This window comes from Gavialis gangeticus, unplaced genomic scaffold (genome assembly GCF_001723915.1).
Source record: "Gavialis gangeticus isolate Ggan-Ray unplaced genomic scaffold, GavGan_comp1, whole genome shotgun sequence".
NCBI classification, from domain to species: domain Eukaryota; kingdom Metazoa; phylum Chordata; order Crocodylia; family Gavialidae; genus Gavialis; species Gavialis gangeticus.
This window is the reverse complement of record NW_017728993.1, coordinates 67,994,455-68,008,858: the sequence shown is the minus strand read 5'-3', so window position 1 is coordinate 68,008,858 and position 14,404 is coordinate 67,994,455. Positions and strand designations below refer to the sequence as shown.

Below are 14,404 nucleotides of genomic sequence, written 5' to 3'. Positions count from 1 at the left end.
GACCCAGAGCACTTCAGCTTGCCCTTCCTCTGACCCCATTCTGCTGGCAGAGGATGTGTAGTGCTCCTTGACATAGATTGCCACCCCCCCTCCTTTCCTACCTTCTCTATCACGCCTGTACAGCCTATAGCCCCTAATGTTAACTGCCCAGTCATGGGACGAGTCCCACCACGTCTCTGTCAGCCCTATGACATCTGGGTTTGAACTAGCTATTCTGAGGGCGAATAGATTGGGCTGGCCATTTTTAGATTGATCTAAGTATCCCAAGCTTCTGTACAGCTCCTACCACAGCCTTGGGGCCAGGAAAGGCCAGCTGCCACCCCAGCACTAGCTGTAAAGCTGCACTTTCCCCATTTCCTCCCTGGCACCAGGCTACTTTTAGCTCCCTGGCCCCAGGGGCTAAAAATAGCCTCTGGTCATGGGGGGTGGGGGAGATTGCTCCCTGATCCTACCAAATGCTCCTGAACTCCAGCAACACCCCCCACAGACCCTGCCTACCCACCAATTAACCAGTCCCTCCTGTGGATGCTGCCTGCCCCCCCAATTCTGCCACAAACCCCACTAACCCCCCCTTCCTTGACCCCCCTGTGGACCCCATCTGCCCCCTGACCCTCCCACGGACCCTGCCTGACCCCCCCCCATACCTGACTTACCTTTTATGGGGTTGGGCATTTTTAACTTGATATAACCTCCCCCTAACATTCCTGAATGTCTGTACACATCCAAAGAGTCCACTGGTGGGCCAGGGACTGAGTTAAAAAAAAGGTTGGAAAAATTCTGGTTTGTTGATCATCATAGTACAGGATCATCAGAGAAAAGATTGTAATAATTCTATCCCTTGTGATTTTATTGCATTAGGTTCTGTTGCAATCCGTGATTAGCTGCCAGTCTCTTCTTTTTATGAAGCATACAAACATATAAAGATATATCTTTGCATTCTGGTGCGCTACAGTCTCATAGTGTGTGATATCTCCAAGAAGCTTTGATGGAATCCCAGCAGCATGTCCTGTCCTCTTTATTTTAGATGGCAGGGCTTCAACACAGTCCAAAAATTGTTCACAGGGGCTTTTGATGGAAGAAGAAAATGGTTCCATAGAAAAACTGTGCACTGAAACTTACTTTACAAACAGAATTTTTATTTTACTTTACATTCAGGTTTCTTATTGACAACTGCAAATAACATCTTCCATTTACAAACAGACTAGTGCAAATTAACTAGCATTTATCCAAAAGGCTTGTGCTTAATACAAAGGAGATGAAATGTTTGTGTTAGGATGATCTTCCTGGAACTGCTGGAGGAGGCCGCCTAAATAAAAGACAAAAAAGAACCCAACATTCATGGGGAAGGGTGGTGGAGAATTAAGTAAAAAAGATTAAAATACATTAAAATGGCCCATATCCCAAACTACCAGAATAAACTTGGTTAAGGTAAAAAGGGAGAGGATGTGCACTGGGGGAGGATGGAAGGGAAGGGAAGCAAGACTATTGGTTGAAATACTGGCATCAGCTGTTTATCAATAAAGCTCCCAATTTTGTCACTGGGGTACCACATCCTCTGGAATAAGGACAAACAAACTAGGGTCATAGTGACTGCTGAATAAACTAGGAACAAATGGTGTTGTATTTGTCCCGACACAAGTTGTGTGTGTGTTTGTCCCAGAACAAAAAAGTCCTGGGATTGGTGTCTTTACACACTGCCCTTCCAATCAGGGTTTAGTGAGGCTCTGAATGCACCACCATTTTCCTGTCATTGATTCAATAACATAATCCTGGGATAACTGTTCAGACATATTTTGTGATGTCCTGGGGCAAACTGTTAGCACTTCTTATCCCATGAACCTTTTTAGGGTGTATCCCAGGACAACAGGCATTGATATCTGAATGATATCCTGAGGTGAAATGTTATCTCCCAGGACAAATGCAACATCAGTAGCCCTAGAAGTGTCCTTAATTTTCTTGCAGTAAGTTATATTCTGGGAAAAGGTTTAACTACAATTACAAAATTACATGGATTACCATGCTGGATGCTAACTTCTGTTCAGTACTGCTGGAGTGGGCTCTCTTTTGAAGGTAAGTTTAGCTCAGGCTGCCCGAAGACCTTTGTAAAGCAGGAAGTCTTTGTTTTGTAAAAGGGAAGGGTATTATGATAAAAACTGTTATCCTTCTGTCATAGGGAGACACCTCAAATGGGAGTATGCCAAGGCTGGGCAAAGGAAGAACAATCAGACTATTACAGCATGATACATAGCATGCAGTGGTAACATGCTGGATCTCTTTGCCATCTGGAGCTGGAGAGATGAGTTGACCACCATGATGAGAAGCCTACAGCACTAATGTACCAGCTTGTCAGCTTGTGTGGAAGTGAGTTCTCACTCTGGGACACTTAGTGTATGACAGCTAGACCAGAGGCATGCGACAAACTTCTAATGAGAGGTACAAGGTTTCTGTGAAAACAAAGATTGCCCCAGTCCATTAAAGCTACTTAAAAAATGCCCACAATGATTATGGCAAACTTACTGTAAATTCTGATGAGGAGATTATGTGCTTATTGCTGCTGTGCTCATCCCATCTTTGGTTTCTCCTGTTTCACCTATCAAAGTGCCACTGGGGGTGCCCCATTCCCTCAGGAAAGCCAAAGATTCAGGGACTTAAGCCAAGACTCTAGGAAGACTTGCGCTTTTACTATTTGTTATGCAGTAGAAACCATTTATTCTCCTCTGGGTACCAAGTTCAGTTAGTCAGATGTCACTAACTCAGAAAAGGAATATGGGAACTCAGATGAATGTTTCTATTCATCTGCGCATACATAATCACCCTGGGCAGAGTTTGCAACCATACTAATTTAGGCCAGTTGCACTCTTGAGAATTCACACTGACCCTCTGCTCAGCTAGAAAGTTCACAGGAGCTGTATTTAATGAGGTATTAAGCAACACCCTCCAAAGGCCTGCTGGAAAAAGTTACCCCAAATTCCTAGCAGGACAGCCCAGCAGTGGTCCATTCCACTGGAACAGCATCAAATTAGACTTAAGGTAAAATCTGCTGTCCTGTGTCAGAGCCAGAAACATACCACCCCTGCCTAATAATCAAAACTCTGACACTCACATGGTTAAATCCTTACCAATACTGCCAGAGACTGAGCTGTTTAAAAGAAAACCTAACAGAAGATAAGAATGCAGCATGCACAGAACGCATTGAAAGACAGGAGAGGCACACATGCGTCTCCCGAAAGTAATAATAAAAGCCAATCAGTTGTTTCAATTTATTTAGGTTCAGAAATGCAGTATAACATTTTACAGCAGGTGTATGAGACCTTCAGTAATGATTGAGGTTTCAGGAATCCATTCACAGTGCACAAAGGTCAACACCAGCAATCATTTACATTCTACAAAGCCAATGGCAGATGTTTTGGCTCAAATGAATGAGGGCATTTACATACAGAGCAAAATTCAGAGAGAAGCAGAGCACTTGTTTCTTATTAAAAAAAAAAAAAGAAGACAGTGTTTACATCATTCTAGAAAAGCAGAAAGGGTTAATACACAAACCAGGAAGCAAAACACAAATGGCAGGCAACATGGAACAAATCACATATCAAGAAACAGTGGTGGATGGACTGTCTGGACGGGAGAAGCCATCTGTATCAGCTCGCCTGCAGACAAAGCAAGAGGAAAGATAGGCAGAGTAATGTCCATTTACAAAAGGGAGCTGTTCTACTGTCTTATACGTAGAACGTAGTAATAATGGATTCAGAGACAAAACAGGAGGAGATGAGCCACCAAAGGAGACAGGTGAAACACCTCACCAATACCGATGGAAAAAAAGAGGTCTGCTTTGAATTCAGTTGTTTTCAGTCCTTGAGGAAAAACAAAACAAAACAGGTCTACCTAATAACTTCTGCATAAAGTATCACATAGTTTTAAATACATGTTTCGAATATAGAGTATAATATTTTCCATATTCTAACACAAAATGTCATCACATACAAGACATATATATCTCTTATTATAATAAAAGTTTTCTTTATAAGAGACTTATATAGAAAGTGCAATAAGACAAGCAATGAAGTAAATATATATTAACACTTAACTATCTTAATATTAACCTTTTCATTTAATGGATAATCTTGTTATTAGGAAGGGATCCCTCAGGTTAAGGATAAAGAGCTAGTCACGGTATAAGCTGACATATTGCATTTTTCCAGCTGAAGGGTCAGCCGTATGCTCTCCATGCTGAGACCTAAGTCTCACCTGATTAAAATGATGAACACCATCCTGAAACCAAACTATACGTGGTCGTGCAGATGACCATCCAATAAAGAATGGAACAGAGATCACTGAACTAAGGAGTCATTGTTCCAGCTCTTCATCCTCAAAGCCAGACAAGTTCCCAAATCCCTTCACGTCCCCATGGGAATGTAAGGAGGAGAATCAACCACTAGGGCCTGTCTTCTGAGCTTTTCTAGAATCAGACTAAACAAGGGAAAGCAGCCTTTTGTCATACTACTCAGACATGGCCATGGTTTAGCATACTACTGTATAAGTGCCCTTGGACTGCAAGGGGAAAGAAAGGCTGCCTACATCTCAGACAGCAACTCCCCTCCTAGTAAATGCCAGGGGATATGCTGGCAAGCTAACCTGCTTTTTTTCAGGTATGCAGGGAGAGGCTGCTACAGCTGTTCCTGGGGAACACATGCAGAGGAACTAAAAAGAATCAGGGGCATCATGCATAAAAGATTTAAGTTCTACATACTGTATAACTTAAGAAAATGAACCATTGTTATAAGATGAATATTCATTGATTGGCAGAAGAAGTTTCTTATATTATCATATGCTATGTATTAAACAAGCTGCATATTAAAATACAGAGTATTGCATCCTGGAGCAATAAAAAAGAACCATTGGAATGTAAAGTTTTGCTTTTTTGCAGTTCAAAATAGCAAATAAGATGTAAATGTCTTGTTGTACTTTAAAAAACATATTGCAGCACTGTTTTGAACAGCTGCTTCTTGAGAAAAGTCCTGGCTACATAGTCTGTTCTAAAAAGTAAATACTGAGTATGTCTACATGTGCACCAGACTGTGCAGTTGTTACTCTGCAGTCATTTAGTACTTGATTAAGCAAGTACTAAATGACTGCACAGTAACAGCAGTCCTGGTGCTGCATGAGTCTTTTCCGATGCTAGTGCGCAGTAGCAACAAGCTACAGCGACATAGCTCATCACTACAGCAACATAGCTCATTGTTACAGTGACGTAGCTCATCACCACAGCAATGTAGCATCTCGTGTAGACATGCCCACTGAGTAAAATGCTACCTGCGTTTGCCATTGAAGCTGATCAACATGCTTGCATATAATTGCTGTGGTTCTTTTCAAGAGGCTCTTGTGTTGTGTTTATAGTTTAAGATTACTGCCAAAAGAACTTTACTCACTGAGTGATCAGAGTTAAGGTTGGCAATTTAGAAGAAACATAATTTTTTTGTGTGATAAAAACAATGAGCCTGATTCTCTGCACCATCTGTTGTTTGTCATGTCAGTGCAAAGTGAGTGAAAATCGCATTAAAGATACCACCATCTTGACTTTTTCACATGCATGTTGCAGGGGAGCAAATGGTGACAAAGTGCAAGGCAATGAGTGCTCAGGTTAATAAGATTTAGTGTGGTCTATTTCTAATCTTGCTCATACAGGATTTACCCCACTAACTCTGATGACTACAGTAAGGGTTACTCTAGATTTACAAGTCAGAGTCAGTCCTCTCTGAACAGCACAAGATTTAGCCTTAGAGGAAAAAATGTTAAAAACCTGGATTCATTTTAATCGATTTCTTTTCAGAATGTAGCTATCTCTAACAGATTTAATTACAGAATTTTCCCTATATTTTTTGAATAAATATTGCAAATTTTAAGTTAAAGCAGTTTTCAAAAACCAAGTTAAAGGTGTGGTCAGTAGGATCTGCAATGAATGTGAGTTGCCATTTACATATGGAAAAGCTACTGATAATGAATATATAATTTGTGTTGAAGTAGCCCCATGCAGTAGGGGTGTGTGAAGTGAGCCCTATTTGATTTGGATTTGGTCCGAATCAGGGACAGTGATTCAATTAGGTGATTCAGATCACCGTCCCTGATTCGATTTGGCTGAATCCAAATCTGAAGATTCAATACTGATTTGATGCCGAATCTGGAGATTCGATGCAATCCCAGGAGGCACCAGTTACTAAGCCGGGGGGGGTGTCCCTGAGAGCAACCGGAAGTGGACCAGAAGTGCTTCTGGTCCACTTCCAGATCTGCTGCCAAGCACGCTGGGGAGCTCCCCCCCCCCATGCTGCTGTGGGACACTCCATGTACCCCAGCACAGCAGCATTCACGAGCTGCCTGCTACCTAGAGGTATGTAGAAAAAACACTTAAAGCTGTGTCTATGTCCAAATCGCTGAATCTTTCTGAATCAATTTGGAAGGTTCCAATTCGATTCAGAGAGATTAAAGGGTCCTCTGATTCAATTTGGATTCGGAGATTCAGCCACTGAATTGGGCCAAATTTCTGCCGAATTGAATCAGAGACCAACGCTTCGCACAGCCCTACCATGCAGTACATCTACTAGTGCAGTTCCACATAAATACATACAGTGTAAGAAATACTGCCCCCCCACCAAAAAAGCAAACCCCATTGTATTGTAAAGTTTTACTTTCTTAGATCAAAACAGCATAACTGAATTTAGGACACATAATATCTTTTTACTAAATGTGATTTTATAAATTTGTTGTTTAATGTTTTAGCATGTTCTTCAAATAAACTTTGGCCATTTCAGCAATTCACTAAGATCACCAACATGCTATTACATTAACAAATTCCCTCTTCACAGTACTTAAAACGGTGACCTCTAGACTCCACAGGTGCATGTTACAAGTATAAGGTTGACAGGAAATTAAACTTAAGCTAACATACAAATCATGCTCTTTTCCTAAGTTAAGCCCTCTTATGTAGTAGAAACTTGATTTGCTTTAGGGGTGGATACAACTATTACTTAATCAGCAGTCTGGGAATATTTAATAGGCAAAATTCCCATTGGTTACAATTCTCTGACTAGATTCTTCCCAACCAGAGGTACTATGTACTATAGCACTATATAGTGTCTTACTAAATGAATTTCTTAGATTGATTTTACTGGTGGCCTTCAAATCCATCAATGGCTTACATTGGGAATTGTAAATGTAATTGTAAAAAAACAAACAGTAACAATAATGGATATTTTTGAAAGACTGTGCATTGATTTAATCTCTAGTTTTAGTTTTGTTGATTTTATTTGTTTTACATTTGGGGTTAAACTAACCCCAACTATTTAATATGGCAGGCTAACTAATGAAGATAAAATATTTAGGCACTGTGCAAATATAACCCCTGAAAATGTACCTCTGTTAAAATAATACATCTCCAGGATGCATAACTAGTCACTTCTCATCATTTGTTTAGTTGGGCCAACGGGCTGTCATACTGAGGTGCACAGGATTTCCATATATACAAATGCAAAATCTTCATTTAGTGCAACTTTGTCTTGTTGTTATATTGACTGCCATTGAAATGAAAGATTAGTATGAACCAATATCCCAGAACCAAGCAACACTCAGCTTTGAGGAAGCTGAGACCTAAATCCGCATATCTGAACTCTGTGAGTAAAAATGTAGTTCTCATGGTAACATAAGATATTAGTAGCCTATTTTGGGCATGGTCTATTTCATTCATACCAGGGCTGTCCAGCTGGTGGCCTGGAGGCAGCACGCAACCCATGAGGTGTTGATGTGTAACCCTTAGGCTTTTACAGAGCCACTGCCCCCTTATCTATCTAGTTGATGCTGCAACTGGGGTCTCTAGGCTCCCCAGCTCCAAGGGTTTTCACTTCCTGCTCCTGCCCCAGGGGATGTGGTGGGGTGGTGCATCCCATAACACCAGGGAAGCCCATGGCATGGTATAGTGGTGTGTAGGGGGTACTGCCTGGGGGCCCATGTCTTGCACTAGTGTGGCCCCCGGCCTCTTAGAAGTTGGACAGTCCTAATTTATACGGTGTTCCCAAGTGGAAATACTATCCACTACAAGTGTGTGTCACAACCTGGCCCTTGTCAATTACTAAACAAGAGAGTTATTCATTATTGGTCTACAGTGGAGGACAGCCAATTAAACAGCTCACCATGCCATACTTGGCATTATTTTCTTTAGCAACATTCTGCAAAACTACATTTCTGATGTTGAGAAATTATAGTGAAAGCATCAATCCATCAGACTTGTGAGAGAGACATGAAGACACACACAGTTATGGGATTTACAGGAGCTTTAATTAGAGACAGCGTTGTTTCTCTCAGCCCAGTTGGCCTTTGAGGAAGGAAATGTGTATAACTACATAATGTCAATTTATAGAAAAACTTTCTTTAAACAATTTGATGTATAGCCCTGAAGGCTATTTCTAAAAACAAGATGTCCTTTTGAAATTGGAGCGGAAAAAAAGAGAGGCACACTTTAAGCCCTCACAGCCACTGAAACTAGCTCTGTAGATGCTAAGGGTACTTCCCTGGGAGGAAAGAGTCCTGGGCTCTCCCATTCCCTTCTCCATCCTCAGGGATAGGATTAGGCTTTGTGAACTGCAAGTACATAGAGGTGCCTAAACTCTGGAGAGGGGCAAGAGGGAGACTGAGCTTGTACGTTTCCCATTGGCTACCTCTACTTACCTCTGCTTTCTGAGCCCCTCTCTCCCCATTCTCTGTCTAGTGGGCCTTAGGGCCCAAACCTGGATTACTCTTCAGAGGCATCCAACTCTCCTCATCGACTTTACAGGGATCCTAGACACCTAAACCAATCAAGCCAAATCTTTCTGCTTAAGGATTCTACCTTCTAAGTGTAGGCACCTATAGAAACCATCTGAATTTTGGTCACTCTCAGCACAAACACGCAGTACGGCAAGCCTTTGTTTGACTATACAGAATTATGAATACACAACCTTTTGGGTGAACATGTTTCCTAATAAATTAGCTAATAAATCAGCTGTTTGCAAGAGGAAAACTCAAGGCCCCCCAGACCTTCCCAAAATGTATGAGACCTCATAAGCAATGCAGAATGGACAGAGTATATTAGTAAAATTGGTTACTTGCCTACAGGTGTCCATACATGCGACTATACATTGGTTATTGCAACAGTTATCAAGCAAGTTGCTTCCATATATTCAGTTAGCAATTAATGGCATGCCAGAAACTTCACTTAGTCTAACAGGGATGAGTCTAATGGACGAATTACAGCGGGTCGAGTGGGTGAAGGGGGTGGTCTTCGGCTAGAGAGAAAGAGAGAGAGAGAGAGAGAGAGGGTGGGGAGGAAACAAGCAGAAACACTTCAACCTTTTAACTGTCACAAGATTTTGTTGTTTCTATGTTAACATGCACATGCAGCTAAAACTTGCATTTCTAATTTGCAAATACAATACAGTGCGACATCTCTATGCATTTGTGATAGGTAAGAAAGCAAAGGTTCACCAGCATATGAACTAATCCCTTATCACTGAATGAGCAGCACAGGTATTCTCTTTGGAATAGTTTCATTTGTTTATTCCCTGTTTTCATGGTTCAGAGGTTGATCATGAAATTCATAAAGGATTGCTATCCCCACCACTCCAAAACCTACTTTCAGCCTGGAGAGCCACAGAATGGAATTACAACTAAGCTTTCAAAAATGGCTATGGATTTTGGATTCCCAGTATGAAGAATCTGATTCTCAGAGATACCGAGCACTTGCAGCTCCCATTGGTATCAACAGGAGTTGTGCTGGCTCAGCACTTTTGAAAATTGGGCCCAAATATCAAGGCACTTAAATCAATAATCCCTTCTGATAAATAGTGCTGGTATTAGCAACTAACTCTGGAATCATTAGCTTGTCAGCTCCAAGTGATCCTCCATCCAACAGGAAAAGAGGGCAAGGTGGGAAAGGACTACTGAGTGGGTTCAATAATGCAGAACCCACTGAAACCAAGATTGGTTCACTGATGGGGGAATCTTAAATGTTACATATCTGTGTTCTCATGCTATTCATCACGCTGAAGCTTAAAGAGGAGCACTCAAATATCAGGTACTGACTTAAACAAATTTAAGCATGTATATACCTCTCCATGTACAAGACTACCCTTACTAAATGCATGAACTCTACCACTTCCATGCTGTCTTCTGCCACTGGCATTTCCACAAGTGGCTAGCATCTGACTCGCTCAGATTAGTTCAAAAGTCAGAATTTTTCTTAGGAGATTGTGCTGTGCTGGGAGTCATTTAGAGCCTGTTGGTTGCAGAGTTCAAAGATTTCCTCACCTTTTCTGCTAGAGCTTTTGAAAGACATTACTTCTTCTAGTGGAACATGGTTTCTTTATTCAGTTGATGAGCTCACTTATACTCTCTGGGCCAGATGTGAGGAGAGAATCTAAGGAATAAATTGCAAGAACAAAGCTTATCCAAATGCTTAGCACTCTTCAAGACAGAGATCTGACTGCCTAGGAAGAGTTGCTGAGCATGTTTTTAAAAGCAAAGGAGGCTTGCCTGTGGCTAGAGTGAGAGTGCAGAGGATTCATCTACACATGTTGTTTGGAATGGTAAGCAGGTTCCAAGTCCATGTGTAGTATCATAGGGAACACAGTAACAAAGAAGTGATAAAAGATCACATAACAGAGCTGTAATAAAATATAGTGCTCTGAGATGATTCTATTTGTACTGTCCATCTGTATCTACCTCCATCTGTAAAAACTGGTGTCAATCCATGGCCACTCTTTACTATGCCATACAAACATCCATTGACAGTACTAAACTTGTAGGTGGTCCTTCTCAACTCTCAGACGCTATACAGCCATCTCCTCTGGTTTGGCTCACATACTTTTGGTATATCTACACAGCAACAATAGACAACAATCAATCTCTCTAATGTAGCTTCCCCATCTACAAAATTGGGACAATGCCTATGGGAAGAATGCTTTTCTTTCTGCTTCTATTTTATTTTGCAACCAACTTCAAAGGAAGCACATTTAACGGTGCTAAAAGTACTATGAAGATAGAAATTTGTAAGTAAGTGTTCATATTCTTTGACCTGAGACATACTATTTGAGGCATACTTATGCTTGAAAAAGTTTCTTGTTCCTTAAATTGGTATTTCAATACATTGTGCTAACAGAAATGCAATAAATGTGACAAATTCCATCTGATGTTCTACTAGAAATTAACAACGCTTAAAAGGAGACACCCCTCCCCACCGCGAGAATTTAATTCCTTCATGGTGTTTTCCTGTATAGCTCCAGTGTAGGTCTGTTGGCTCAGTTTCCAAAATCTGTCGATTTATAAAGAACTGCTTCTAAGACTCAGCCTTTGTGCTGGGTTACATTAAATTATTCCTTTGTTGATATATACCATATTGCATTGTTTAGACATTACTAAAAACATCATATCATATGTGCACAATTTACCAACAAGGAAAAATTCATACAGCTGTCTTCATATCATATCTGAAAGATAGAAGACCAGCAATGTATTTCAGCATAAGGATGAATAGAGCACACCAAATTCAAACAAATAATATACCAGACTGAAACTGACATTTAGACTGGTTGGGTAAGAAACTCAAAGGCACAGCGCAATACAGGCCTACTCTTAAAGCTTGTGTTTTGGTCCAGGTACAACGAGTTTGATTGTCTTGTTTTATTAACTGCTAATTACAATATAAAAGCTCCACTTAGCTTTAGTCCTACTATCATGTGTCTATGGCTAAGTACAGACAGTCAAAAAGCCTGAAGCTGAATTGATTCAATCTTCACAGGTTAGTCTAAGCTGCATAAACTGAACTGCTAAGCAAGTGAACATTGACTTTTGATTCCGGAAATGCAGCCACATGCCTGCAGCGCTGGAGCATATCTCCCTGCTTGGCTGAAGCAGACAGCTTGGGCCAAGACTACCCCACCCACCCTGTGGGGGTGGAGAGGGCAGGGGGGGAGTTTGTGGGGGTGGTGTAAAGCACCCTGGGATGCTGGGGAGCTGAGTTAAACTTGCATGTGGAGGGGACCTGGGACAGAAGTTCAAATAAAATGATTTAACCTAAATCAGTTAAGTCTGATACTACACCCATCCAGGCTTATCTTAAACCAGTTTCAGCCATTTTGAAAACAGTTTGTGTGTACTGAACTTCTGTTGGGTTACAGATTTGAACTAGTTTCCAATCACTTATACTGGTTTATGTGTAATTTCTGACCCTAGTCCTAGTGTACTACTCGCATCTTGGAATACTCTCCAGTTTCAAAAGCCACTGCCCATAGCAGATAAGTGAGTTACTTCTCAGAATTGCAACTGAATGCTAGGATCTGTAGCTTTTGATTTTCATGCCAACATATATTACAGACAAAGGACTGGATTCTAAGGTAGTGTAAGAAGGCATCATTCCATTGGCTGGAGTCCAGCTGTATTAGGGTACTTCTGCATGTGACCCAGGAGTGGTGGGGGTTGAGCGGGAGTGCTTTCATTAGAGCGGCTCCAAGAGCACCATCTCATGCATCAGAGACCCTGAGCTTCAAAATGGCAGCAGGGATGTTTGAATTATAGCTTGTTTGATAAGCTTTAGTTCAAGCACCCTTGCTGCCATTTTGGATGCGGGAGGCTGCTGGAACACGGTAATTACCACACTCCAGCAGACTCGATTAACTGAGCCTTCTCTGACACGCTGTAACTACAGCACATTGGAGCAGGCTCTACGCTCATGCACAGGCATCCTTAGGCTATACAAGTTGAGGTTCTATTTTACAGTGAATGGAAGGGCAGGCCTGGAAGATGCCTATCACTTACATGGCTTTCTTTGTAGGGGCAAATAGTAGTTACAGGCCTACTTTTGGACTAGGTGCCTGTTTTTATAGTCTTTGTCTGAAGGAATCTGGAGTGCCAAAACAAGAGGATAGGCCTAAAACACATTCCTCTTCTCTCACACTAGGTCTCAAGGTTAAAAAAGTTTAGCAAGGGGGATGTAGCTATCAATACTGTGGATCTGAACCTCCAACCTGTTCTGCCGGTATAACTGAACGGACAACCAGGTCCCCTATAATTCCTTGTAGATACAGTACAGTTAGTTAAACCAGAAGGTGATCTTTCTAAGGGCCACTTCTTTCCTTCCTCTTTTATTCCAACTCAGTTGGCTGAGAAATAAAGTTCTGAGAAAGCATTGTGCAATTTCAACATGTAAAAGTCACTGAGCTTTTAGCCTGAAGTATGAGCAAAAGTTTTGTAAATGTTCACTTGCCAGGGCCTTAAAAGTTACAGTAATCTCTAGAATAAGGACAGCAGCAGGGGGAGCTCTAATCTACATATGAATTCATTCAGATCAAGAGAAACGGAGAGGAAAAAAAACAACCCCCACCCCAAAAATCTGTATGCTGTGCTAGCTGTCATGTCAGTGAGTAAATATATGACTAAGCCCAATTAAATGTTTAGTCTGAAGCCAAGAAGATGATATTGGTAGAGACAGAATGGCCCACATTTCCCTGCTTCCATAAGACTTTTTCTGCTTCCACCAAACTGAAACTGGATTTGCTGTGTTAACTGATCGCAGAACACACAAAAAACTGACTTCTGCGCAGCCCCAGAATCATATAGAAGGCCCCTTCTTAGTGAAAAAGAGCTAATTCTTATTCAGTTGTTGCCTCAAACATTTAAATTGAGTTTTCAACTTTTGGGGCAGGCCCCCACAACCTGGCCTCTTTTAACTAATGACCTGCTGAGTTCTTTTTCTTTTTCCTTTTTTTTTTAAAAGGGGAAATGCTGTGTTTGTAAAAATTAGTGCTAAAGGGGCAGGGGATCATAGATCCCCAGGGCTAAGTAAACAAGTCTGCAGAAAGAATCAGGACTTCTAACTAGCACACGTTAAGCAGACATAAAGAATTTACCAATGAAAATGGTGGGCTAAGTACATATTTAATAACTCCCCGATGTTGCTGGAGACCGCCTGCCTGTGAAGAGCTCAGTGGGATGAAGGATAACTCCTACTCCCACCCAAAATTAAAAATAAAGGAAAAAGAGTTTTACATTATTGTTAAACTAAACAGTACACTCCAGTTTTTCAGTCTTAAGAGAAATTTAGCTAGGCAAACACACTGTGAGAGTGACTAAATAAAGCAAGTCTAGACTTAAAACTCGATCAGAACCATATGGGAACCTTTCAAGCATCTGCCTTTTCTGAGCTGCTATCATTCTACAGAGTCCACAAAATATGCTTTTTGTAAAGCATGTCTGTAATTACCATGGGAGGCCCTGTTTTAAGACGATAGCTACACTCTGAGAAGGGAAGCCAATGCACTTTTATTTAAAAGCCTTTCATTCCACTTATATTTAACATTCATAATTGTCTGTGACCGTCAGAGAGTGC

At 41.2% G+C, this 14,404-nt stretch overlaps 1 protein-coding gene across 13 annotated transcripts in view; it reads right to left on the bottom strand.

The window, feature by feature from the left end:
• Positions 1-1,119: 1,119 nt before the first annotated feature.
• The window catches only part of DNM3 (dynamin 3), a 414,896-nt gene continuing 401,611 nt past the window's right edge, over positions 1,120-14,404 (bottom strand). For 5 of the 13 annotated variants that reach the window (XM_019501934.1, XM_019501935.1, XM_019501937.1 and 2 more), the window contains one exon: positions 6,537-9,308. In XM_019501934.1, coding sequence (XP_019357479.1) covers positions 9,239-9,308 — 70 coding nt within the window. In that variant the 3' untranslated portion in view covers positions 6,537-9,238. Of the gene's footprint in view, positions 3,852-6,536; positions 9,309-10,329; positions 10,439-14,404 lie in introns of those variants that run through there. The other 8 variants (XR_002094736.1, XR_002094737.1, XM_019501942.1 and 5 more) reach the window with 4 other exon arrangements.